This window comes from Suillus paluster, assembly GCF_016628075.1.
Source record: "Suillus paluster strain FC165 chromosome Unknown EDB91scaffold_35, whole genome shotgun sequence".
In the NCBI taxonomy this organism is placed as follows: Eukaryota; Fungi; Basidiomycota; class Agaricomycetes; order Boletales; family Suillaceae; genus Suillus; species Suillus paluster.
Genome location: NW_024537595.1, coordinates 339,666 through 366,125, shown reverse-complemented (window position 1 = coordinate 366,125; position 26,460 = coordinate 339,666). Strand labels below are relative to the sequence as shown.

At 48.6% G+C, this 26,460-nt stretch overlaps 8 protein-coding genes across 8 annotated transcripts; 2 read left to right on the top strand and 6 right to left on the bottom strand.

Moving 5' to 3' along the window:
• Positions 1 to 28: 28 nt before the first annotated feature.
• Positions 29 to 337, top strand: EDB91DRAFT_1054959 (uncharacterized protein; the record flags this gene model as incomplete). The annotated part of the gene is made up of 1 exon (XM_041313879.1): positions 29 to 337. A coding segment is annotated over one exon (309 nt), but the record flags the coding sequence as incomplete, so codon positions are not given.
• A 793-nt stretch (positions 338 to 1,130) lies between these two features.
• EDB91DRAFT_1249705 (uncharacterized protein) lies at positions 1,131 to 1,744 on the bottom strand (the record flags this gene model as incomplete). The annotated part of the gene is made up of 4 exons (XM_041323129.1): positions 1,131 to 1,473; positions 1,528 to 1,539; positions 1,610 to 1,644; positions 1,697 to 1,744. The coding sequence occupies 4 exons, from the start codon at positions 1,742 to 1,744 to the stop codon at positions 1,131 to 1,133; spliced, it is 438 nt and encodes a 145-aa protein (XP_041176089.1).
• Positions 1,745 to 1,861: 117 nt separating this feature from the next.
• Positions 1,862 to 5,044, bottom strand: EDB91DRAFT_1140827 (amino acid permease-domain-containing protein). Its single transcript, XM_041318979.1, has 15 exons — positions 4,907 to 5,044; positions 4,749 to 4,855; positions 4,348 to 4,696; positions 4,184 to 4,291; positions 3,897 to 4,131; positions 3,664 to 3,838; positions 3,439 to 3,611; positions 3,314 to 3,386; positions 3,165 to 3,261; positions 3,085 to 3,135; positions 2,858 to 3,037; positions 2,596 to 2,803; positions 2,430 to 2,547; positions 2,336 to 2,373; positions 1,862 to 2,280 (listed from the first exon to the last, which is right to left on the bottom strand). The coding sequence occupies exons 2-15, from the start codon at positions 4,819 to 4,821 to the stop codon at positions 2,131 to 2,133; spliced, it is 2,028 nt and encodes a 675-aa protein (XP_041176088.1). The 5' UTR covers positions 4,822 to 4,855; positions 4,907 to 5,044; the 3' UTR covers positions 1,862 to 2,130.
• Positions 5,045 to 5,669: 625 nt separating this feature from the next.
• On the bottom strand, positions 5,670 to 6,179 carry EDB91DRAFT_1083096 (uncharacterized protein; the record flags this gene model as incomplete). The annotated part of the gene is made up of 1 exon (XM_041315578.1): positions 5,670 to 6,179. One exon carries the CDS (start codon positions 6,177 to 6,179, stop codon positions 5,670 to 5,672), a length of 510 nt encoding a protein of 169 aa, XP_041176087.1.
• Positions 6,180 to 8,571: 2,392 nt separating this feature from the next.
• EDB91DRAFT_1249703 (uncharacterized protein) lies at positions 8,572 to 9,460 on the bottom strand (the record flags this gene model as incomplete). Its single annotated transcript, XM_041323128.1, has 4 exons — positions 8,572 to 8,817; positions 8,890 to 9,169; positions 9,224 to 9,298; positions 9,357 to 9,460. The coding sequence occupies 4 exons, from the start codon at positions 9,458 to 9,460 to the stop codon at positions 8,572 to 8,574; spliced, it is 705 nt and encodes a 234-aa protein (XP_041176086.1).
• A 3,053-nt stretch (positions 9,461 to 12,513) lies between these two features.
• On the bottom strand, positions 12,514 to 12,840 carry EDB91DRAFT_1083094 (uncharacterized protein; the record flags this gene model as incomplete). The annotated part of the gene is made up of 1 exon (XM_041315577.1): positions 12,514 to 12,840. One exon carries the CDS (start codon positions 12,838 to 12,840, stop codon positions 12,514 to 12,516), a length of 327 nt encoding a protein of 108 aa, XP_041176085.1.
• Positions 12,841 to 19,819: 6,979 nt separating this feature from the next.
• On the top strand, positions 19,820 to 21,353 carry EDB91DRAFT_1083093 (uncharacterized protein; the record flags this gene model as incomplete). Its single annotated transcript, XM_041315576.1, has 7 exons — positions 19,820 to 19,882; positions 19,915 to 20,082; positions 20,192 to 20,385; positions 20,584 to 20,599; positions 20,647 to 20,733; positions 20,916 to 21,119; positions 21,213 to 21,353. 7 exons carry the CDS (start codon positions 19,820 to 19,822, stop codon positions 21,351 to 21,353), a joined length of 873 nt encoding a protein of 290 aa, XP_041176084.1.
• Positions 21,354 to 24,530: 3,177 nt separating this feature from the next.
• Positions 24,531 to 25,404, bottom strand: EDB91DRAFT_1083092 (uncharacterized protein; the record flags this gene model as incomplete). Its single annotated transcript, XM_041315575.1, has 3 exons — positions 24,531 to 25,113; positions 25,168 to 25,242; positions 25,301 to 25,404. The coding sequence occupies 3 exons, from the start codon at positions 25,402 to 25,404 to the stop codon at positions 24,531 to 24,533; spliced, it is 762 nt and encodes a 253-aa protein (XP_041176083.1).
• Positions 25,405 to 26,460: the final 1,056 nt, after the last annotated feature.

Sequence of the window (26,460 nt, the reverse complement as noted above, 5' to 3'; positions counted from 1 at the left end):
AAGCTGACGACGTTTCGCACCTGTTACTTTGAACCGCCGTAACCCTGGTGCCGAGCAGTCGCTGTTCACCGCAGAACTTGAGAAGTTCCGGCCATACCAACAGCGCCTTGTAGCTACTGTGCACAATCAGCAAGTCGTATTGCAGGAAATCCAGGGACTATGGAAGAGCTTACGAGACCTTGCTGGGCGTGGACCTGGTGCAAAGAAGTGGGATGAACGCGAGCGGCGGAAGAAGGACACTGTACGTAGGTTTTCGAATGCGAGAGACGGGTATATGGAGGTCAGGGATGGGTTGACGTATGTGTACTCTTTTCCCCGTTCCATCCTTACTGACTAAATCCGGTTCAGGAAAGGACTGCAGTTCTACCAACAACTCACTGAACTGAGTGCGACGCTCGCCCTGAGTGTTAAGTCCTTTATCACCGACCGTCGTTCGGAACGTGACAGACTTGTTGGGCAAGCGGACCTCCAGCAGCGGCTTGCGGTACCACCTACGCCCGCTGAGAAACCTCCCGTGCCACCACCACCGCGTTCTCTCCCATCTCTGAACTCATCCTTCGCATCCATGAATCTGCAAGGAAGTAAGAATCCGGTATCTCCCCCACCGAAACCGCCACAGGCGTCATACTCCTCCGCATTCCCGCCACCTCCACACCAGTCAACCAAGGCACAGTTGAATTTTCCACCTCCACCACCACAACCCGCACGCCCAACATATACAAATTCAATATCGCCAACTCCGCCACCCGACCCATATGCAAGTCTGGGAGCATTCGGATCTCAGTTTTCTCCACCCCGCGCGCGCCTTCCAGTTCCACCTTCTGCTCCGCACACGCAGTCTTCCTTTCCTTACCGCCACCACCTACACAGCGACCCCAGTACGCTGCGAATCCACAGACATACGGCCAGCAAGCTCCGCCACAGTCACCGTCACGGGGGCCTTATCCAGCACAGACACAGCCGACCCGGCAGGGGTCACAGTACCAGACCATGCCTCCGCCTCCGCCACCTTCACAAGGGAATAATACTCAACAATATTACCAAGGGTATGGAAGATGATAATTTACTTAGATTCCGAGTTTATGAGCTAGAATCAAAATGTGTATGTTGGAAGGAAAGAAATTTCGTAGTCATGCAATGTAATGGAGCACGGGGCTGTCGCTGGCGGTTAGTGGTGCATAGTGGAGGCCGTTTGCTGGAGTCAAGATTCTAGGAACGACCGAAGATATTAATCTTTCGATTAGTCTAATGCCTAGCTTGGCGGTATCATGAGTCACCACCATACAGAACTTTCTTCCCCAACTCCACTGCACGCTCCCATTGGCAGACATTCCGAATAAACCAGCGACCTCGTTGTTCCACTTGGACTGAATGAGCGATGTAAGCGGATGGTACGTTATGCGCGTGGACGCAGGCGGAGGAGAGGGAATTGTAGTCGAGGCGCTAACGAGACGTTCCGAGAGGGTATGAATGCTGTAGAATATGTTCAGTAGGCGTTAGAGGTAAAGAGGAGGGATGTAGACGAACTCGGCCACGGTGCTGGGCAGTCCTGAGGCATGAAACAATGAATCCGTTCGCCTTTAGCTCTTGCACATGGATTGATACTCACCTTGTTTGCATCAAGTTCGAAAACCCATGGTAAATCTAAAGTGGTGGGACGATTAGACGAATTCCTGCATTGGGGAACGACACTTACACCACCCATTACAAGTGCACCAGCGAGAGAGCCAGCCGCGAACGACATCCCTGTGCAGTGCGATGGAAGTTAATTTCTTAGTACAGTAGCTTTCCCTGCAAGCGGCGTCCAAGGACCAAGTTTGCGACTTGAAGATTGTCAAAGCCAATACGTCACGACAACAAGCACGACAACAACTAAATATATTATGTACGAAGGGACCAGATGATTCAATCACTACGACGTAGCCATAGATAAAGCCTACAGATTCTACAGACGGGCCTAACATTAACTTAGATCTATGTAAGCTTGTAAAAACAATTATACAGCGTCTACACTTGGAGACAAGCCCATAGTAACACAAGAAGTTGCTCGATATCAAAAGAGCGGCGCCCTACCATACAGCGCGAATTTCATGTCGATAACCGATGGGATCGATGCGATGTACGTGGTGCTCAGATTGAGATAATGCGTGTTCCAAGCTCTGCTACAGGGTACTGGAAATTCGGACCTGGGCTGCTCATGAACATGAGGGACCGCGGAATCTTCAAATGGTGCGCTAGGGCAGCTAGATTTTTTGGGTCAAATTTGCCCTCAACAAGCATCTGGGAGTTCAAGAATTGAGTATTTAAGTACTGAGCGAGGAAGTTGTGCGCGCACCAGGTCAACGGTGATTTCAGGAAAGGCTTCGTCCAGAACTAAGAAACCACACTGTCAGCATCGCCAACATTCAAAGGTAGCAAGATAGGCTTGCTCTTAGCATTGGCCTCCATCTCGGAAGGTATATCTCCATTATGAAAGTGCACTATCTTCAGACATGCCGTTTCTTCATTATGCCGGACATAAAGAATCATGTTGAATAGATCATTGATCTTCAGGCTTGTTTTAGTAAACGTTCACCTTTAGTCTGATGCCCGTACCTCGTCGGTTTTAACCAGCAAACAAACCTCCTGCCTACGCATGCTTCTCATAAGCCGGATCAGACCGTCACCCCACCCTTTGGTAAAGTGCAGTCTATGTAGCCAGGGAAGCTGGTCGTACTCCCAGTATATCCACCGCAGTATAGTGACCTTATTTTGCGACATGGAGAACAGGACGAGAAGGACACTGAAGTATAGAGCAAACCAGCTAAAGCAGTAAATTAGCGTCGACAAATGTCGCGACGGGATGTAGAGGCTTTACCCTGCTATGGTAGGATCGATGGCAATGTTACCTCCCGCTACTGTGATAGTGACACCTACAGCACCAGCAACGATCAGCAGTGAGCATTGCGACCCACGCGGAAGTCGAGGTCGTGAGAAACGGAGGAGTATCAGAGACACCGGGAAGAGCGCCATAACGGACAACCACACCATCGTAAACCTGTTTCATGTCAAATACATCAGATACCGCTGAAATATGAGACATACATCTGGGATATCACAATCAGGTTAGCACCCGTGCTTGCATATATTAAAACACTAAATGCAATAAATGAAAAGACTGTGACATAGGGGGCGCCTGTCGCCGGCAGTCTGGCAAGAAAATGTGAGGGATGACGCGATCGTATGATAGCTCAGCAAAGAGCTCGCATGCGCTCAAGATTCCTTGAGATATAACATGACTATGCAGTACAACGCGTGAGTCTGGTTCACGAACCTGTGAGTACACCCGCACAGAGTACAACAACAGCGTCCACTACGACCATTATTCGTAACCACCGCCCTGCAACCTAGCCATGTACCTCAGCACGCAAAATCGTCAAAAATGACAAGCGTACTCACCCTTTGAGCTAATAAACTGAGGATATTGTCGCCACTTTCAACCACGTCGAGGGGCAACAACGCCACAATGAGGAGCATCATCCCGCTATTCAGGACAAGCGCAGATAAATGCAAGTTGCGCAGAACCTTAGGATAGCAGTTCTTCTTCATCTTTGCTGTATATGCGGGTGCGCCTATGCGATATTATACGCTGCACGACCGTATGTTACTGGTAGAATCACCCACATTCAAATCCAGTCAGTCCAAGCATCCCTATACATATGCCATTGAACACCTGTCGGGCTATAACCGTAGGAGACAATCCAACCTGCCCCAATGACCAGTTGGAACCAAGCTGAGCCAACCCGGCTCGGCCCCAAGCAATAGCAGAGGCTATAATAAGCATGATCATTATCACAGCCTTTCTCCCACCGGATCATCAGAAGCATGAAGATGGAACAATAAATAGCGGAACTCACGTGCATCGCCAGCACACCAGTTGCTACGCGAGCACTTTCTCTCAAGCCCGAAAGGCTGACGAAAGTAAACAGCACGAAAACAAAGGCAGTGCCAATATAAATTGGAAAGGGTAGCGAGACTTCGCCTGCAAGATATGATGCCGCAGTTGCAGCCGAAACTATTGCTGTCGCTGCAAAATCGAGAAGAAGTAGCGCCGCTCCAAGAAGAGCTACAGATTTTGTTGATACATTAAGCCTGGTGATAGTTGCGTCACGAAATTTTCTGTCTAGAAGGACAGACAACGTACAGGTAGGTATAAGGAGCCCCGCTAATCGGTAGCGCAGAAGCCATTTCCTCCATGATAGGACGCCAGAGAAATAATGTTAATCCAGCCACAAAGAGCGAAATAGGAGAGCTGGAAAGATTGGTGGTAAACGGTGTCCAATTGATGTTAACTGACGGATAGCTCACTAGACACCGGCAACAGCGATAACACTTGGAAGAGTATAGAATATACCGCCAAGTATGTCATTGGCTGCCAGCGCACTGGCTGTAAACTGCCCAAGAACTTGCTGGTCTTGGAAAAAACTCTGTTTGGCTTCACCTTCACCGATATCTTCAGGTGTAAGCTTGAGATGAGAGATAGAACCCCAGCCGGCAAACTCAAAGTCATTGGTGAGGTTCAGGAATCTCGAGGGAACAGCTGTAAACTTGGGCTTTCCTTCTTTATGAGCACGCTGCCGCCGAAGAACGATGTCAAACTGAGACTGGTTAAACAAAGGGGAACTGGAAAAAAGCGAGCCAGAATTTGTTCGGGAATCTTGGTGAATTGAATCAGTGAGGCAACTAAAACGACTGTTTGTGGCACTCACAGTTCGTACTAGATGAGTAATTTCCACTGGAAGGCGGAGGTTCGATGATGTACTCCTGTTCAGAGTTCTGCATCGCGGTTAGAGATTGACGAGCAGCTTCAGGTCCCCTGTATGGCCTCAGTTCACTCTAACTGCAGTTAAGAAGCCAGAGAACTGACTGCAATTAATACGCCTGAACAGAAGTACTTGAGCGGGAGAAGGGGATATACAAGTCGGCGAGGGGTAACCGTGAATTCTGCTTCTCTAGGTCTCATGAAGAGTTGAGCTTTAAGAAAGAACTTGGTTTTACGGCATTTTGATGCCAAAGTAGAATTAAGTAATTCCCGCTACCTTTAAAGTTTAGGTAGTACTACATAGTAATGCTAGTCCGGCCACTTACAGTACCATGTCTTCTACCGACAAGGTTCATGTATGTACTACTCAGCTAATAGAAATCGTTCCTCGTTACTGCTGAATGAGCGTGTAGCTCGTGTAGTTGCACTAGTCAGCTACCGAACGGTTACCCCATGCTACCCCAGGCCCCGGCAGAGTCCAGTAGTCGAGCAGCCAGCCCGGACAGATGGCACTTCATGATGAGCGCGTCAATCAGGTCGTCGTCCTCGTCGTTTGTTGCGTTCCAATTGCCCATGAATATTTGAACTAGCCCAAGCCCGTTGTGCCTTCGGCACAGGAAGCAAGCAGAGCACTTCGTGCTCTGCTGGAGGCACCTTCAGTGCCTTGTCTCACTGTGTCTACATATTATTTAATTATAACAAATCAATAATTTCTTACATTATATAGTTTTGTTTTAGTTATGGGATGTTGCACAAACAGTTTGACTGAAGGTTACCTGGGACACTGGTTTGCGATCCCGTGGCCTCGTGCCTCGGCCAGCAGGATGCAAGCCAGTGTCCCAGGTAACCTTCAGTCAAACTGTTTGTGTCATGCTATTGACTCATACACTTCCTCCCAATTATTTGATTTCCTATCTCCCATGTCCTGTGTCCCGTGTCCTGTGTCCCATGTCCCATGGTTCTGTGTCCCACTGTCCCACTGTCCTATTGTCCTGTTGTCCTGTTGTTTGTCCTGTTGTCCCGTGTCCCGTTGTCCCATTTTCCCGTTGTCCCGTTGTCCTGTTGTCCCATTGTCCCATGTCCTATTGTCCCATGTCCCGTGTCCTGTGTCCCGTGTCCCGTGTCCCGTGTCCCGTGTCCCGTGTCCCGTGTCCTGTTGTCCTGTGTCCCATTGTCCCATGTCCCGTGTCCCATGTCCCGTGTCCCATGTCCCGTGTCCCATGTCCCATGTCCCATGTCCCATTGTCTGTCCTCCTGTCTTCCATCCTCCCATTGTCCTCCCATTGTCCTCCCATCCTCTTGTCCTCTCATCCTCCCATTGTGTCCTCTTGTCCTCCTCTTGTCCTCCCATCCTCCCATTGTTCTCCCATCCTCCCATCCTCCCTATTCACCCCATTTTTCCATTCTCCATCTTCCCATTCCCCTGTTTACCCATTGCCAATTTTTCCCATCTTTATATTTTCGCAATTTTGCATTTTCACATTTTTCTACTTGGTGTTTTCTTTTCTCTTTTCCCCACAAAAATCCCAAAATCCCTTGTTGTCCTTCAATTTTTACTATTTATCATGTATTCACAGTTACAGTACATATATAAAATCATTGTTGTTGTGCAAAATGGAGGGCCAGTGAGCACCTGCCAATCCCATCTTTCTATTTTCGCATTTTCGCATTTTTCACATTTTTCTATTTGCTTGGTGTATCCCGTTTTGGCTCAATTTTTACAAATTCCCAATTTTGGACAGTGAGCTCGTATAGTAAGGGACAATGGTTTTCGCAACTTCAAACTCCGCTTGACAGAACCACATGGGATCCCTTTTTCAGCGACCTTAGCGAAATAAGCATTCCAAGCGGCTTGTAAACGAAAAAACCGACGCTGGCGACACCATGTGCGCTACGCGGAATACCCGTCTCCCACCCCTTCCCCCACACCCTTCTCCCTTACTTTTTAAGACGAGTCCAAGCCCATTGTGCCTTTGGCACAGGAAGCAAGCAGAGCACTTTGTGCTCTGCTGGAGGCACCTTTGGTGCCTTGCCTCAATGTGTCTACATATTATTTAATTATAACAAATCAATAATTTCTTACATTATATAGTTTTGTTTTAGTTATGGGATGTTGCACAAACAGTTTGACTGAAGGTTACCTGGGACACTGGCTTGCAATCCCGTGGCCTCGTGCCTCGGCCAGCGGGATGCAAGCCAGTGTCCCAGGTAACCTTCAGTCAAACTGTTTGTGTCATGCTATTGACTCATACACTTCCTCCCAATTATCTTGTCCCATGTCCCATTGTCCCATGTCTTGTTGTCCTGTGTCCTGTTGTCCCATTGTCCCATGTCCTGTGTCTCGTTGTCCCATGTCCCATTGTCCTGTGTCCCATATCCCATTGTCCTGTTCTCCCATGTCCCATTGTCCTGTGTCCCATGTCCCGTGTCCTGTTCTCCCGTTCTCCCGTGTCCCATGTCCCATGTCCCATGTCCTGTTGTCCTGTTCTCCCGTGTCCCATTGTCCCATGTCCCATTGTCCTGTCCTCCTCTTGTCCTCCCATCCTCTTGTCCTCCTGTAGCCCTCTCATCCTCCCATTGTGTCCTCTTGTCCTCCTCTTGTCCTCCCATCCTCCCATCTTCCTATTCACCCCATTTCTCCATTCTCCATCTTCCCATTCCTCTGTTTACCCATTGCCAAATTTTCCCATCTTTATATTTTCGCAATTTTGCATTTTCACATTTTTGCATTTTGCATTTTTCACATTTTTCTACTTGCTTGGTGTTCTCTTTTCTCTTTTCCCCACAAAAATCCCAAAATCCCTTGTTGTCCTTCAATTTTTACTATTTATTATGTATTCACAGTTGCAGTACATATAAAATTCATTGTTGTTGTGCAAAATGAAGGGCCAGTGAGCACTTGCCAATCCCATTGTGGCTCAATTTTTACAAATTCCCACGTTTGGACAGTGAGCTCGTATAGTAAGGGACAACGGTTTTTTCAAATTCAAACTCCGCTTGACAGAACCACATGGGATCCTTTTTTCAGCGACCTTACCGACGCAACCGAAAACAACCGAAACAACCGACACCATGTGGGCTACGCGAAAATGCCCAAATCGTCCCACCCCTTCCCCCATACCGTTCTCCCTTACTTTATAGACTAGCCCAAGCCCGTTGTGCCTTCGGCACAGGAAGCAAGCAGAGCACTTCGTGCTCTGCTGGAGGCACCTTTGGTGCCTTGTCTCACTGTGTCTACATATTATTTAGTTGTGTGAAATCAATCATTTCTTACATCTTACATTTTAAAAATATTATATAATTTTGTTTTAGTTATGGGATGTTGCACAAACAGTTTGACTGAAGGTTACCTGGGACACTGGCTTGCGATCCCGTGGCCTCGTGCCTCGGCCAGCGGGATGCAAGCCAGTGTCCCAGGTAACCTTCAGTCAAACTGTTTGTGTCATGCTATTGACTCATACACTTCCTCCCAATTATCTTGTCCCGTGTCCCGTGTCCCATCTCCCATCTCCTGTCTCCCATCTCCCATATCCCGTCTCCCGTCTCCCGTCTCCCGTCTCCCGTCTCCCGTCTCCCGTCTCCCGTCTCCCGTCTCCCGTCTCCCGTCTCCCGTCTCCCGTCTCCCGTCTCCCGTCTCCCATCTCCCATCTCCCATTTCCCATCCTCCCATCCTCCCACCACTCCAATAATGTCACATCACCCATTTCATACATCACTCCCATCCAATCAGAAATCAAATCATATTATAGGAACAACTCTAACACAAAAAACTATTCAGAAGGCTCCCAGCCAGGTGGAGGGCCCTCCCTGTGTAGCTCATCCAAATGCCGATGCTCCTCCCGACTTTTTCCCTTCTTCTGCTCAAAGAGGTGCTTTCGCCAAGCATCCACCACCCTGCGATGCTTTTGATGCTTACGTGCCTCTTCCAACTGAGAGCAGAAGGTATCCACATCCCTATCATCATTCTTGAGGTCTTGCTCATGTTGCTCTTCCCACCACATGATGTCCTTTGCCAACTTCACGTTATATCATCGGAGGTCATGGATTGTCTGATCCATAGCATTGCGATTCTCTTGCCAAGTGGTGACCTTAGCATACGGGTTGTTGAGTCGTCTCCGTTCAAGATGCGTGATGTGACTCTCGGACCAGCGGCAACGGAGTTCAGCAGACCAGTCAGTCACAGCAGGCACTGACAACTCAGAAGGAGGGGGTACTGAAGGAGGGGGTACTGAAGGAGTTGTGGAGGTTGGAGGTGGGGCCAGCATGTTGACAGGCTGGCGATGACGTTGCTGCAGACAGGCAGCAAAACTTGCATCAAAGCCCTGCAGAAGCCTGGCATTCCAGTCGACAGTAGGTCTGGGCTCCTGCCTTGTAGCTACCATAAATACACAATCAGACAAAGAGAGAGAGAGAAAAACTCACCTTGTGACATGACCCAGCATGACCGGAGTGTCACGTGATAATGCGCCCAAGCCAGCATCAGGTGCTGAGGAAGCACTGGGAATAGCTGCTGTAAATTGTGTGATCAGACAAAAACAGACACCGAAAAACTCACATGGTGATGTGACCCGGTGTGACAGGGAGCTCCGTGTCACGTGACGCGGCCAAAAACGCGTCCGAGCCAGTATCAGGTGCTGGGGAAGTGCTGGAAATGGCCATGGTGAAGTGTTGAGGGCACTGAGAGGCAGCAGGATTTAATAGCTGATGGTGAGAGGTGATGGCAGGTGATCAGAAGCGACGGCAGGTGATTGGGAGCCGCTGGAATGGTAGAGCAGTGTTGTGTTGTGTTGTGTTGCGTCGCGTCTGGTGCAGTCGGTGCTGAAAAAAAAAAACACGTGAGGTTGCCAAATCAAGCGAAATGTACATATGACCCAATTCGGACGGTATAGTAACGGACGACGGTTTTCGGAAATTGAAACTCCGCTTGACAGAACCACATGGCATCACTCTTTTCAGCGACCTTAGCGAAAAAACATGGCGTCCATGCGACGAAACGTGGCATCCATGTGTGGGTGGCTGCGTTCCCACACCCTTCTCCCTTGCTTTTTAGAGACGTTCCCACACCCTTCTCCCTTACTTTATAGATTGTGCCTTTGGCACAGGAAGCAAGCAGAGCACTTTGTGCTCTGCTGGAGGCACCTTCAGTGCCTTGTCTCACTGTGTCTACATATTATTTACTTGTGTGAAATAAATAAATTCTTACATCTTACATTTTAAAAATATTATATAGTTTTGTTTTAGTTATGGGATGTTGCACAAACAGTTTGACTGAAGGTTACCTGGGACACTGGCTTGCAATCCCGTGGCCTCATGCCTCGGCCAGCGGGATGCAAGCCAGTGTCCCAGGTAACCTTCAGTCAAACTGTTTGTGTCATGCTATTGACTCATACACTTTCTCCCAATTATCTGATTTCCTATCTCCTGTGTCCCACTGTCCCGTTGTCCCATTGTCCCATGTCCCATTGTCCTGTGTCCCATTGTCTCATGTCCCATTTCCTGTGTCCTGTGTCCTGTGTCCTGTGTCCTGTGTCCTGTGTCCTGTGTCCTGTGTCCTGTGTCCCATTGTCCCATGTCCCGTTGTCCTGTCCTCCCATGTCCCATCTTCCCATTGTCCTCCTGTTGTCCTCCCATCCTCTTGTCCTCCTGTAGTCCTGTCCTGTTGTCCTCTTGTTGTCCTCCCATTCTCCCATTGTTCTCCCATCCCTCTGTTGCCTATCATTTCTCCATTCTCCATCCTCCCATTCTCCTGTTGACCCATTGCCAATTTTTGCCATCTTTATATTTTCGCATTTTTCCATTTTTCACATTTTTCTACTGGCTTGTTCTCTTTTCTCTTTTCCCCCACAAAATCCCAAAATCCCTTTTTGTCCTTCAATTTTTATTATTTATCATCATGTACCACAGTTACAGTACATATAAAATCATTGTTGTTGTGCAAAATGGAGGGCCAGTAAGCACCTGCCAATCCCATTTTTCATTTTCGCATTTTCGCATTTTTCTATTTGCTTGGTGTATCCCATTGTGGCTCAATTTTTACAAATTCCCAATTTTGGACAGCGAGCTCGTATAGTAGGGGACAATGGTTTTCGGAAATTCAAACTCCGGTTGACAGAACCATGTGGGATGCTTTTTTCAGCCACCTTAGCGAAATAACCGTATCTAACCTTCGCCAGCTGACGCTGGCGAGGCCTACCGACACCATGTGCGCTACGCGGAAATGCCCAAATCCTCCCACCCCTTCCCCCATACCCTTCTCCCTTACTTTTTAGACTAGCCCAAGCCCGTTGTGCCTTCGGCACAGGAAGCAAGCAGAGCACTTTGTGCTCTGCTGGAGGCACCTTCGGTGCCTTGTCTCACTGTGTCTACATATTATTTACTTGTGTGAAATAAATAAATTCTTACATCTTACATTTTAAAAATATTATATAGTTTTGTTTTAGTTATGGGATGTTGCACAAACAGTTTGACTGAAGGTTACCTGGGACACTGGCTTGCAATCCCGTGGCCTCGTGCCTCGGCCAGCGGGATGCAAGCCAGTGTCCCAGGTAACCTTCAGTCAAACTGTTTGTGTCATGCTATTGACTCATACACTTCCTCCCAATTATCTTGTCCCATGTCCAGTTGTCTTGTTGTCCCATGTCCCATTGTCCCATGTCCCATGTCCCATGTCCCATTGTCCCGTGTCCTGTGTCCCATTGTCCTGTTCTCCCATGTCCCATTGTCCCGTGTCCTGTTGTCCTGTTGTCCCATTGTCCTGTTGTCCCATGTCCCATTGTCCCGTATCCCATGTCCCATGTCCTGTTGTCCTATGTCCCATTGTCCTGTCCTCCCATCTCCCATCCTCCCATTGTCCTCCCATTGTCTTGTCCTCCTGTAGTCCTGTCCTCTTGTCCTCCTCTTGTCCTCTCATCCTCTCATTGTCCTCCCATCCCCCTGTCATCCTCCCATCCTCCCATCTCCCTATTCACCCCATTTCTCCATTCTCCATCTTCCCATCCCATTCCCATGTTTACCCATTGCCCAATTTTCCCATCTTTATATTTTTGCATTTTCACACTTTCACATTTTCGCATTTTTCATATTTTTCTATTTGCTTGGTGTTCTTTTTCTATCCTATTGTGGCTACATTTTTATGTACACACAATTACAGTACATATACATCATTGTTGTTGGAGCCACCTGCCAAATTAGTCAACCCTTACATACTAACAGACGAAGGTTTGCGCAAAATTCAAACTCCGCTTGACAGAACCACATGGCATTCCCTTTTTCAGCACTCCAAGGGAGAAGGGATTCAAACAACCGACGCAACCGACGCAACCGAAACAACCGACACTGCCGACACCATGTGGGCTACGCGAAAATGCCCAAATCCTCCCACATTCCCCCCCTCCCTTCTCCCTTACTTTTTAAGACGAGTCCAAGCCCGTTGTGCCTTCGGCACAGGAAGCAAGCAGAGTGCTTTGCACTCTGCTGGAGGCACCAAAGGTGCCTTGCCTCAATGTATCTACATATTATTTAATTATAACAAATCAAGAATTTCTTCCATCCTACATTATATAGTTTTGTTTTAGTTATTATGAGATGTTGCACAAAGAGTTTGACTGAAGGTTACCTGGGACACAGGCTTGCGATCCCGTGGCCTCGTGCCTCGGCCAGTGGGATGCAAGCCAGTGTCCCAGGTAACCTTCAGTCAAACTCTTTGTGTCATGCTATTGACTCATACACTTCCTCCCAATTATCTTGTCCCGTGCCTTGTTGTCCCGTGTCCCATTGTCCCATGACCCATGTCCTGTGTCCCATGTCCTGTTGTCCCGTGTCCCATGTCCCGTGTCCCGTGTCCCGTGTCCCGTGTCCCATGTCCCATGTCCCATTGTCTGTCCTCCTGTCTTCCATCCTCCCATTGTCCTCCCATTGTCCTCCCATCCTCTTGTCCTCTCATCCTCCCATTGTGTCCTCTTGTCCTCCTCTTGTCCTCCCATTCTCCCATTGTTCTCCCATCCTTCTGTTGTCCTCCTATCTTCCTCCCATCCTCCCATCCTCCCTATTCACCCCATTTTTCCATTCTCCATCTTCCCATTCCCCTGTTTACCCATTGCCAATTTTTCCCATCTTTATATTTTCGCAATTTTGCATTTTCACATTTTTCTACTTGGTGTTTTCTTTTCTCTTTTCCCCACAAAAATCCCAAAATCCCTTGTTGTCCTTCAATTTTTACTATTTATCATGTATTCACAGTTACAGTACATATATAAAATCATTGTTGTTGTGCAAAATGGAGGGCCAGTGAGCACCTGCCAATCCCATCTTTCTATTTTCGCATTTTCGCATTTTTCACATTTTTCTATTTGCTTGGTGTATCCCGTTTTGGCTCAATTTTTACAAATTCCCAATTTTGGACAGTGAGCTCGTATAGTAAGGGACAATGGTTTTCGCAACTTCAAACTCCGCTTGACAGAACCACATGGGATCCCTTTTTCAGCGACCTTAGCGAAATAAGCATTCCAAGCGGCTTGTAAACGAAAAAACCGACGTCTGGCGACACCATGTGCGCTACGCGGAAATGCCCAAATCGTCCACACCCCTTCCCCATACCATTCTCCCTTACTTATAACTAGCCCAAGCCCGTTGTGCCTTCGGCACAGGAAGCAAGCAGAGCACTTCGTGCTCTGCTGGAGGCACCTTTGGTGCCTTGTCTCACTGTGTCCACATATTCTTTACTTGTGTGAATAAATAAATTCTTACATCTTACTTTAAAAAATATTATATAGTTTTGTTTTAGTTATGGGATGTTGCACAAACAGTTTGACTGAAGGTTACCTGGGACACTGGTTTTGCGATCCCGTGGCCTCGTGCCCTCGGCCAGCGGGATGCAAGCCAGTGTCCCAGGTAACCTTCAGTCAAACTGTTTGTGTCTTGCTACTGACTCATGCCTTTCCCTCAATTCTCCTATCTCTCATCCCATCTCCTGTGTCCTGTGTCACTGTTGTCCGTTCCCATGTCCCGTGTCCCATGTCCCGTGTCCCGTGTCCCGTGTCCCGTGTCCCGTGTCCCGTGTCCTGTGTCCCATGTCCCATTGTCCCGTGTCCCGTGTCCTGTGTCCTGTGTCCTGTGTCCCATGTCCCATTGTCCCATGTCCCATTGTCCCATTGTCCTGTGTCCCATTGTCATGTCCTCCCATCTCCCATCCTCCTATTGTCCTCCCATTATCCTCCCATCATCTTGTCCTCCTGTAGTCTTGTCCTCTTATCCTCTTATCCTCTCATTGTCCTCCCATCCCCCTGTCATCCTCCCATCCTCCCATCTCCCTATTCACCCCATTTCTCCATTCTCTATCTTCCCATTCCCATGTTTACCCATTGCCCATTTTTCCCATCTTTATATTTTTGCATTTTCACACTTTCACATTTTCGCATTTTCGCATTTTTCATATTTTTCCATTTGCTTGGTGTTCTTTTTCTATCCTATTGTGGCTACATTTATATGTATACACAATTACAGTACATATACATCATTATTGTTGGAGCCACCTGCCAAATCAGTCAACCCTTACATACTAACGGACGAAGGTTTGCGCAAAATTCAAACTCCGCTTGACAGAACCACATGGCATTCCCTTTTTCAGCGCTCCAAGGGAGAAGGGATTCAAACAACCGACGCAACCGACGCAACCGACAACCGAACATACCGAAAATGCCCAAATCCTCCCACATTCCCCCCCTCCCTTCTCCCTTACTTTTTAAGACGAGTCCAAGCCCGTTGTGCCTTCGGCACAGGAAGCAAGCAGAGCACTTCGTGCTCTGCTGGAGGGGCCGTTGGCCCCTCCAGTCTTTATCATTTCAACACAATTTCAATAAATAAATCTTTGTCATATACAAATACACATTTATACAATCTGTTGTACATCAATCTTCAATCAGTCTTCTAACCACCTCTGTGTACACTATATTGCTTGTCTTTCTCTCTTCTTCATCTTCAGGGAAAATCACAAATACTCTTGATGGGTGAGTGCACCGAGACAAACCCACATACAGCTGTCCATGACTGAACACAGGTGTCCTCAAATTTAGACCAACCCACTTGACACTCTGACCTTGAGCCTTGTTGATAGTCATGGCAAATGCAAGTCGCACAGGGAATTGTCGACGCTTCAGAGGAATGGGGTTCTCTTCATCACTGGCCTCCATGTTCATCCGAGGAATCAGCACAGTGGCTTCATCTTGACCATCCACTTGATTGTTGCCCTCTTTGAGAATTCGACACTTGAGAATCCTTGTGTTCCAATCCACCAGGATCATCCGAGTCCCATTATACAGTCCCTGTGTGGGGTCCAAGTTGCGCAGGAGCATCAAAGGCACTCCTTTCTTCACCTCCAGTTTGTGCAGAGGGAACCCTGATGGGTTGAGAGTGTGAAGGAACTCTTGAGGGATGTATTCGTATTCCCTGTCTGTCACTGAGTCTGCACTTGTGAACAATTTCTTGTCTCCAGCAAATGAGTCGAGAATTGAGGTGTTGATCTCGTCCACATCAGTGTTTTTTGCAGAGAGGATAGTGCGGTCCAGGAAGTAGGAGTCAGGCAAGGGAGGATGATTGGGTTGGAGGACATCAGAGTAAAGTTTGTTGATCAGGGATGGGATGTCATTGTTGGGACATTGCATTCCTTCTGGGAGAGTCACTGTGCCATCTCCATCTGTGCCCATACCACCCCCAATCTCAAGGAGCCATGCAGCAAATCGATCAGATGCAGGATCTTGACCAAGACGCATGTTTGTCTTGAGGTGGAAGATGCGAAGTCTTGGCCAGAGGCGAGATCTGCAAAAGGTGGCACTGACAATCTGCTCCCTGGATCCATGAGGCACCACTGGAAGGGTCTGTCTGAAGTCTCCTCCAAACAGCACAGTAATTCCTCCAAAGTCGGCATCAACACCAAGAAGATCGCGCAAGGTACGGTCCAAGGCTTCCAGGTTGTGACGGTGGAGCATTGGTATCTCATCACAGATGATCAGAGAGGTGCGCTTCAGAAGCTCATGGACAGGATCACCCTTCTTGATGTTGCAGGTGCTGTCCTCATGGATGGGGATGGGGAGCTTGAAACGCGAATGAGCTGTTCGTCCACCTGGCAGAAGGAGAGAAGCAATTCCAGAGGAAGCCACACAGAGAACAATCTTGCCCTCAGCACGCAGTTTGGAAGCAATGAGGTTGCAGAGATATGTCTTGCCACATCCACCTGCACTGTGCACAAAGTGAGGATGTCCAGGTGTTTGATCATCACGATTCATGGCATCTTCAACCACTGCATCAAAGACTTGTCTCTGCTCCTGGTTGAGGGTGGGCACTCCTCTATCCACAGCTTCCTGGAGAACGTCCTGGTCATAGTCCAGTTGCTCGACTATCAGCTGGTTTCCCTCCCTGTCCCCCCAGTTCATATGAGAGCGAGGTATGTCAGGGAAGTTCACCTCGAGGGACTTGGCATTCTTGTGAAGAAGACCATCAATGAGATAGAGACCATAGTCATGGACCTGCTCTGGAGTGGGATCCTGTATGTGCAGTCGATGAATGAGACGGTGACGCAGATCATCACAAAGATTAGTCCTTGAAGTCGTTCCAAAGCAGATGAGGGTTGGTAGGGAGGCAGTGGAGGAGTATGATGACAAAAAGACTTCGCAGGCCATGTCCAGTGCACATGTGAGAGGCCTCTCTCGAGCATTGCTTCCATTCCCCATCATCATCAAGGAGACCTCTGAGCTGACATGCTTCCTTGAAAGTAGCACAGACATGATCGTCAACAGTGCGAAGGTTTTCATAGGAGGTAGCCCCTTCAAAAAAACAATAGTAAGCAAATGGCAAACATGAGAGAGATTCAAATGATACACACCTGGAACAACAGTCAGAAGCAATCTCAGATAGAAGCGCTCTCCAGAGTTGGGTCCAGCAGCATACATCCTTCCAATTGCTTTTCCGCGTTGGCGTTCCTTCCATGCCTTCTTGTCAACCCAGACAAAGCGGGAGGGAAAGTCTTGGTAGAGATAGTCGTGGGCTCCAGCTGCCACCAGGTCTTCATCAGAATTGGCTATGAACCATCCAGTAAGGCAAGTCTCCTTGGCTGCAGCACGGTCCAGAACATCTTGGGCATCATCCTCAGGATCATAGACAACCATCTGCTCATCAGGGAGGTGGACTGGCAAGCGGTAGACAGAGGGCCATTCCTCATGCATCTGAAATTCAAAGATGCGCCACATAGCCTCGACAGAGCTGATGTATCTGGAGTCAAGGTATGATTTGACCTCATCCACTGCTCCTCCCATCTCCAAGGTAGCGCGGTCATGTCCTTTGTAGATGTACTTGTGGATGTACTTGACAGACTTGATGGACGCACAGACCTCCATGTTGATATGACAGTCGAACTCTGCCAACAGCCTTGGAGGATATGGAACAACATCTTTGTTGGTGAAGACATTGCCATTAGGCTTCTGGACTGTGCGGCCATTGTCAGGTCGTGCATACTCTGGATAGCCATCCTCCTTCATGAATGTTTGAGGACAGAAGGTCTTTGGATAATGCTTCTTGCAATGACCATTCTCCAAGCAACGTTCTGGAGTGCAGGGACCATGAAGCATGAATTTGCTGACAGCTTCATAGAGTTGTGGATGGAGGTTCTGGTCAGGAATCTGAGCAGAGATGAGGGAGTCGACCTGCTCTGCAGTGCGTATCTTGTACTCTGGCTCAAGGAAGATGAGGAGATGCATGTGAGGGAGACCGCGCTTCTGATATTCGATGGTGTACACCAATCCAGCGACCTTTCCATAGAAGCCATCGCGAACCTTCTTCAAGAGGGCCCGCTGCTTGAGATAAAACACGCGAGCCACCAAGTCTGGACGATCAACAGCAGTCTGACCTTTATGACTGATCAGCAATGAAAACATCAATAAGGCAAAAAATGCGAACTGACCTGGAAGAAGATTGTCAGCAATCTCTGGCCAACTCCCATTTGCAGTCATGGTGAGGAAGAGGTCTGGTTTTTGGCATGCACGACATATGGCCAAGGAGTCTTGGAGAAGTTGATACATATAGCGAGGACCCCCACTATGAGAGGAAGGAAGGATGAAGGAACGCCCTGTCTCAGCCAGATCATCAATGCCTTCATTGAGGACATTATCTGTCAAGCCTCTATAGCAGTCTGCCCTGAGCCTCTTCTGGTTGTTTCTGATCCAGTTCAAATTGCCTTGCTCGATAGTAGCCCAAGCATCAACCACATACTGCTGGAAGAGTCGTCCTGCACGAAAGATGTTGTCAGGCTCGATTGCAGGTGGACGGATGTGAAGGCGATAGCCATAATACAGCAGCTGTGTGACTTTTTCTGCACGACCACGACCACCCTCAGGGGGACGGAGAGGAATGTCAAGATGCCATCCCTCCTCACCAGAAGGAAAGAGGAAGGACATAGTGAAGGGTGGAATAGGCATGACTGAGCTGGCTGATGCGGCGGAGCTGACCACCTTGGAGTCGCAATACAATGTCGCGTTTGTCAGAAACATCCTCAGATCCATCTCCAGGAATGATGGCAGCAATCTCATTGGAAGTAGGAAGATTGTATCTTCGACCATCACTGCCTGGCTTGAAGTGAATGCGTACTTGAACATCTTTGTGCTGCTCTGGAGGCTTCTCTATCATGACTTGATAGGCTGCCTTGTAAAGTTGAGCATAGGGATGATGTCTGTAAAGCATATCATGGAGCTGTCTGAGGGTTTGAGGATCGAGATTGCGATTTCTGTCAACACGAACATCGGTGGCATGCTCTGCATCAAAGACATAAAGCTGAGCATAGGCAGGCTGTTGAGCTTCTCCAGGCATAAGACTTCCCATGAGGTGATGGAGAGATCCATGGATGCGAAAGGAGCTTGGGCCAGAGCCTCGAAGAGCAAGGTCATCAACTTTAACGCCAACAGAGGTGAATGCCACAGTACTGTTGTACTGACGAATGTTGGTGAGAAATGCACGCTGTTGATACAACTGCTGGAGCTCAGGAGGCCATGGTAGGAGAGGTGGGAGATCAACTTGGCCCTGCAAGCAACACATGCCAAATTTTGGATTACGTGCAGAGGAGTTGGTGAGTCTTTCAGTTGCAAAGTGGCGGGCATGACAGTTGGGACATTCTACAGTGAGAGGACCAAGAGTGTGATGATTGACAGGCTCTGCATATGGTTGACCTCCAGGAGGAACAGGAGCATTCTGAGGTGGTTGTTGAATAGGAATAGGAATGTTCTGTGGTGGTGCTGGTGGTGGTTGCTCATCCTCTGGATTATCCTGTTGACGACGTTCACGCTCCTGAGCTCTCCTTCTCTCCTCATCCTGGTCATGCTGCTCCTGTGATCCTGGATTGTGATAGTCCTGCCAAGCATCCTCCATACGTGCCTCATATGCAAGCCTGCGTTGCTCTGCCTGAAGATGACGCTCATGCTCCTGCTGAGCTATCTCATGACGACGTGCTTCCTCTTCCTGTGCATGCAAGAGTGCTTGTTGTTGGGCTTGCAAAATCTCTGCTTGCCTATGCATCTCTTGAGCCTGACGATCCTGCAACTGTTGTTGAACCTGCTGCCTCTGGTGAGCCTCCTGTGCTTGTCGCTGCATTATTTCCTCCCTAAGTTGGCGAAGACGTGGATCTTCCATGTCTTCAACCTGATTTTGCAAGTTTTGCAAATGGTGATGAAACTGGATGTTAAATTGAGCATAATGAGGTTCAGGAGCAGGAGCAGGAGGGTGAGGAGGGTGAGGAGGGTGAGGAGGGTGAGGAGGATTAAAGGGAGCAGGAGGCAGATCAGGAGGTGGTGGATTGGGAGCAGGACCCCGTCTGTTACGTCTTTGCCTTCGACGATCCTCCTGAGCACGATTGAAATTTTCCATTAGATTGAAGTTATGGTCAACTCCAACTCGTACTCCCTGAACACCAGGCTGATGGAGAAAGGGATGGGCATTCTGCATGTTTTGAGGGCGAGCTGCGCCCTCATAATACACAGCACCATGCATTGGCATTTGAGCAGCAGGATAGACAGGAGCTGGGGGAGGGACAGGGGCAGGAGGAGGGTGATAGCCACCAAATCCTGGAGGATAGACAGGGGCAGAGGCAGGAGCAGGAGCAGGGTGATAGCCACCAAATCCTGGAGGATAGACAGGGGCAGGGGCAGGAGCAGGAGCAGGAAAATAGCCAAAGCCTGGAGGATAGACAGGGGCAGGAGCAGGAGCAGGAGGAAAATAGCCAAAGCCTGGAGCAGGTGGGGGTGGTGGTGGGTGATGAGCACGCCATTGACGATGCGCCTCATGACGCTCAATTGCATTGCGTGGAATTCCAGGAAATCTCTGCACAGGGATCTGAGCATGATTTAAATTTCCCAGCATATGAGGAATATTCTGAATAAGATATGTCAGCAACGGTCGAAGTTTTCAATCAAAATACACATACCATATGGGGAGCATCTGGTGCTACAGGGGCAGGATCATTTTGCGGTAGACGTCGTGCAGGAGGCGAGCCAAGATTACGTTGATTTCTCTCAGCACGACGTGCAGCAGACTGAGCTCGTTGAGGGGAAGTAGGTGGAGTGGAAGGAAGCCTAAGGAGAAAATTAATTAGCAGGACTCGATAAACGTATATAAATGATGTACGAACATGGCAGTACGTAGCAACAAAATCGAAAAAATGAGGCAAAATATAGCAATGGACAGGATAGAAACACCACTGCAGCAAAATTAGTCGATGAAGACATGAGAGATGCGTTATACACACATAGGTCGGAATCCAAGAAAGTGGGTGTGTGTGGGTGGTCGAAGAAGTCTGCACCTCCCGAGAACAGGATCGCGTCAGGAAATCGATGTATGACAGTGCTGAAGACAACAAAAATGCTGTCCGAGATATTATCCCAGGGGATAGGAAGGCAACTGTGAGCAACTGCCAGATAGAACACCCAGCAGTCAGACTCAACGCAAAAAAGCGTCCCGCCAACCAAATCTCTGCACTGTAGTGCTATCAGAGGTCCCAGCAAAAGCTGATAGCAACCGGCAAACACCTGTAAAAACAGGCAGCCAGGGAGGTAGGACTTGACACAGAGATGTCACGGGACAGTCTTTGACAACTGCAAAAGATGCCCGCAAGACTCCTCGCACGTTCGTCTTGTATACCCAATTTCCCCAGTTCTCCGTGGGATTCGGGCACAGAAACAAACAACAAACACACCACACGAACCTGCTCTCCAAAAGGGTCCAGGGGAGGTCCAAAGGGTCCAGGAGGGTCCAGGGGTCCAAGGGAGGTCCAAACGCGGTCCAAACGGTCCAAAATGCGGTCCAAAAACAGCAGAAAAGCGAAAATCACTATATTTATTTGAATTTTTCAAGTTATTATCATATTTTTGTATTTAAATAGGTAAAGCTTACCCCAGGAGGGGAATTTCACTACAAATTTACAAATAATCACTGGGGAGAGGATTTCAACAATGTAGTATGCGAGGAAACAGATGATGGGGGAAAAGAGGTGTTTAGATTGCGAGGGTTTCGAACCTCGTAGGGAAATGGAACTCCGAAAATGAAAAGCACGCGAAATTTCCAAAATCGTCGTTAAGCGTCACTGCCGACACCATGTGCGCTACGCGGAAATGCCCAAATCCTCCCACATTCCCCCCCTCCCTTCTCCCTTACTTTTTAAGACTAGCCCAAGCCCGTTGTGCCTTCGGCACAGGAAGCAAGCAGAGCACTTTGTGCTCTGCTGGAGGCACCTTTGGTGCCTTGTCTCACTGTGTCTACATATTATTTAATTATAACAAATCAATAATTTCTTACATTATATAGTTTTGTTTTAGTTATGGGATGTTGCACAAAGAGTTTGACTGAAGGTTACCTGGGACACTGGCTTGCAATCCCGTGGCCTCGTGCCTCGGCCAGCGGGATGCAAGCCAGTGTCCCAGGTAACCTTCAGTCAAACTGTTTGTGTCATGCTATTGACTCATACACTTCCTCCCAATTATCTTGTCCCATGTCCCGTTGTCTTGTTGTCCCATGTCCCATGTCCCATTGTCCCATGTCCCATTGTCCCGTGTCCCATGTCCCGTGTCCTGTGTCCCGTTGTCCTGTTCTCCCGTGTCCCATTGTCCCGTGTCCTGTTGTCCTGTTGTCCCATTGTCCTGTTGTCCCATGTCCCATTGTCCCGTATCCCATGTCCCATGTCCTGTTGTCCTATGTCCCATTGTCCTGTCCTCCCATCTCCCATCCTCCCATTGTCCTCCCATTGTCCCATTGTTCTCCCATCCCTCTGTTGCCTACCATTTCTCCATTCTCCATCCTCCCATTCTCCTGTTTACCCATTGCCAATTTTTGCCATCTTTATATTTTCGCATTTTTCCATTTTTCACTTTTTCTACTGGCTTGGTGTTCTCTTTTCTCTTTTCCCCCAAAAAAATCCCAAAATCCCTTTTTGTCCTTCAATTTTTACCATTTATCATCATGTATCACAGTTACAGTACATATAAAATCATTGTTGTTGTGCAAAATGGAGGGCCAGTGAGCACCTGCCAATCCCATCTTTCTATTTTCGCATTTTTCACATTTTTCTATTTGCTTGGTGCATCCCATTGTGGCTCAATTTTTACAAATTCCCAATTTTGGACAGCGAGCTGGTACAGTAGGGGACAATGGTTTTCGGAAATTCAAACTCCGGTTGACAGAACCATGTGGGATGCTTTTTTCAGCCACCTTAGCGAAATAACCGAAAATACTGACGCCAGCTGATGCTGGCGAGGCTTACCGACGCCATGTGCGCTACGCGGAAATGCCCAAATCTTCCCACCTCTCCCCCTTGCCTTCTCCCTTACTTTTTAAGACTAGCCCAAGCCCGTTGTGCCTTCGGCACAGGAAGCAAGCAGAGCACTTCGTGCTCTGCTGGAGGCACCTTTGGTGCCTTGTCTCACTGTGTCTACATATTATTTACTTGTGTGAAATAAGTAAATTGTTACATCTTACATTTAAAAAAATATTATATAGTTTTGTTTTAGTTATGAGATGTTGCACAAACAGTTTGACTGAAGGTTACCTGGGACACTGGCTTGCGATCCCGTGGCCTCGTGCCTTGGCCAGCGGGATGCAAGCCAGTGTCCCAGGTAACCTTCAGTCAAACTGTTTGTGTCATGCTATTGATTCATACACTTCCTCCCAATTATCTTGTCCCGTGTCCTGTTGTCCCGTGTCCCGTGTCCCGTGTCCCGTGTCCCGTGTCCCGTGTCCCGTGTCCCGTGTCCCGTGTCCCGTGTCCCGTGTCCCGTGTCCTGTGTCCCATGTCCCATGTCCCATGTCCCGTGTCCTGTGTCCCATGTCCCATTGTCCCATGTCCCATTGTCCCATGTCCCATTGTCCCATGTCCCATTGTCCCATTGTCCTGTGTCCCATTGTCATGTCCTCCCATCTCCCATCCTCCTATTGTCCTCCCATTATCCTCCCATCATCTTGTCCTCCTGTAGTCTTGTCCTCTTATCCTCTCATCCTCTCATTGTCCTCCCGTCCCCCTGTCATCCTCCCATCCTCCCATCTCCCTATTCACCCCATTTCTCCATTCTCTATCTTCCCATTCCCATGTTTACCCATTGCCCATTTTTCCCATCTTTATATTTTTGCATTTTCACACTTTCACATTTTCGCATTTTCGCATTTTTCATATTTTTCTATTTGCTTGGTGTTCTTTTTCTATCCTATTGTGGCTACATTTATATGTATACACAATTACAGTACATATACATCATTGTTGTTGGAGCCACCTGCCAAATCAGTCAACCCTTACATACTAACGGACGAAGGTTTGCGCAAAATTCAAACTCCGCTTGACAGAACCACATGGCATTCCCTTTTTCAGCACTCCAAGGGAGAAGGGATTCAAACAACCGACGCAACCGACGCAACCGAAACAACCGAAAATGCCCAAATCCTCCCACATTCCCCCCCTCCCTTCTCCCTTACTTTTTAAGACGAGTCCAAGCCCGTTGTGCCTTCGGCACAGGAAGCAAGCAGAGCACTTTGTGCTCTGCTGGAGGCACCTTCAGTGCTTTGACTCACTGTGTCTGCATATTATTTACTTGTGAGAAATAAATAAATTCTTACATCTTACATTATATAGTTTTGTTTTAGTTATGGGATGTTGCACAAACAGTTTGACTGAAGGTTACCTGGGACACTGGCTTGCGATCCCATGGCCTCGTGCCTCGGCCAGCAGGATGCAAGCCAGTGTCCCAGGTAACCTTCAGTCAAACTGTTTGTGTCATGCTATTGACTCATACACTTCCTCCCAATTATCTGATTTCCTATCTCCCATGTCCTGTGTCCCATGTCCTGTGTCCCATGTCCCATGGTTCTGTGTCCCACTGTTCCACTGTCCTGTTGTCCTGTTGTCCTGTTGTCCCATGTCCCGTTGTCCCGTGTCCCACTGTCCCATTGTCCCATGTCCTATTGTCCCGTGTCCCGTGTCCCGTGTCCCGTGTCCCGTGTCCCGTGTCCCGTGTCCCGTGTCCCGTGTCCCGTGTCCCGTGTCCCGTGTCCCGTGTCCCGTCTCCTGTCTCCTGTCTCCCATCTCCCATCTCCCATCTCCCATCTCTCATTTCCCATCCTCCCACCACTCCAATAATGTCACATCACCCATTTCATACATCACTCCCATCCAATCAGAAATCAAATCATATTATAGGAACAACTCTAACACAAAAAACTATTCAGAAGGCTCCCAGCCAGGTGGAGGGCCCTCCCTGCGTAGCTCATCCAAATGCCGATGCTCCTCCCGACTTTTTCCCTTCTTCTGCTCAAAGAGGTGCTTTCGCCAAGCATCCACCACCCTGCGATGCTTTTGATGCTTACGTGCCTCCTCCAACTGAGAGCAGAAGGTATCCACATCCCTATCATCATTCTTGAGGTCTTGCTCATGTTGCTCTTCCCACCACATGATGTCCTTTGCCAACTTCACGTTATATCGTCGGAGGTCATGGATTGTCTGATCCATAGCATTGCGATTCTCTTGCCAAGTGGTGACCTTAGCATACGGGTTGTTGAGTCGTCTCCGTTCAAGACGCGTGATGTGACTCTCGGACCAGCGGCGACAGAGTTCAGCAGACCAGTCAGTCACAGCAGGTGCCGACAACTCAGAAGGAGGGGGTACTGAAGGAGTTGTGGAGGTGGGAGGTGGGGCCAGCATGTTGACAGGCTGGCGATGACATTGCTGCAGGCGGGCAGCAAAACTTGCATCAAAGCCCTGCAGAAGCCTGGCATTCCAGTCGACAGTAGGTCTGGGCTCCTGCCTTGTAGCTACCATAAATACACAATCAGACAAAGAGAGAGAGAGAAAAACTCACCTCATGACATGACCCAGCATGACCGGAGTGTCACGTGATAATGCGCCCAAGCCAGCATCAGGTGCTGAGGAAGCACTGGGAATAGCTGCTGTAAATTGTGTGATCAGACAAAAACAGACACCGAAAAACTCACATGGTGACGTGACCCGGTGTGACAGGGAGCTCCGCGTCACGTGACGCGGCCAAAAACGCGTCCGAGCCAGTATCAGGTGCTGGGGAAGTGCAGGAAATGGCCATGGTGAAGTGTTGAGGGCACTGAGAGGCAGCAGGATTTAATAGCTGATGGTGAGAGGTGATGGCAGGTGATCAGAAGCGACGGCAGGTGATTGGGAGCTGCTGGAATGGTAGAGCAGTGTTGTGTTGCGTCGCGTCTGGTGCAGTCGGTGCTGAAAAAAAAAACCACGTGAGGTTGCCAAATCAAGCGAAATGTACATATGACCCAATTCGGATGGTATAGTAACGGACGATGGTTTTCGGAAATTGAAACTCCGCTTGACAGAACCACATGGCATCGCTCTTTTCAGCGACCTTAGCAAAAAAACATGGCGTCCATGCGACGAAACGTGGCATCCATGTGTGGGTGGCTGCGTTCCCACACCCTTCTCCCTTGCTTTTTAGAGACGTTCCCACACCCTTCTCCCTTACTTTATAGACGAGTCCAAGCCCGTTGTGCCTTCGGCACAGGAAGCAGACAGAGCACTTCGTGCTCTGCTGGAGGCACCTTTGGTGCCTTGCCTCAATGTGTCTACATATTATTTAATTATAACAAATCAATAATTTCTTACATTATATAGTTTTGTTTTAGTTATGGGATGTTGCACAAACAGTTTGACTGAAGGTTACCTGGGACACTGGTTTGCGATCCCGTGGCCTCGTGCCTCGGCCAGCAGGATGCAAGCCAGTGTCCCAGGTAACCTTCAGTCAAACTGTTTGTGTCATGCTATTGACTCATACACTTCCTCCCAATTATTTGATTTCCTATCTCCCATGTCCTGTGTCCCGTGTCCTGTGTCCCATGTCCCATGGTTCTGTGTCCCACTGTCCCACTGTCCTATTGTCCTGTTGTCCTGTTGTTTGTCCTGTTGTCCCGTGTCCCGTTGTCCCATTTTCCCATTGTCCCGTTGTCCTGTTGTCCTGTTGTCCTGTTGTCCCGTGTCCCACTGTCCCATTGTCCCATGTCCTATTGTCCCATGTCCCGTGTCCCGTGTCCCATGTCCCATTGTCCCGTGTCCCGTGTCCCATGTCCCGTGTCCCATGTCCCGTGTCCCATGTCCCGTGTCCCATGTCCCATGT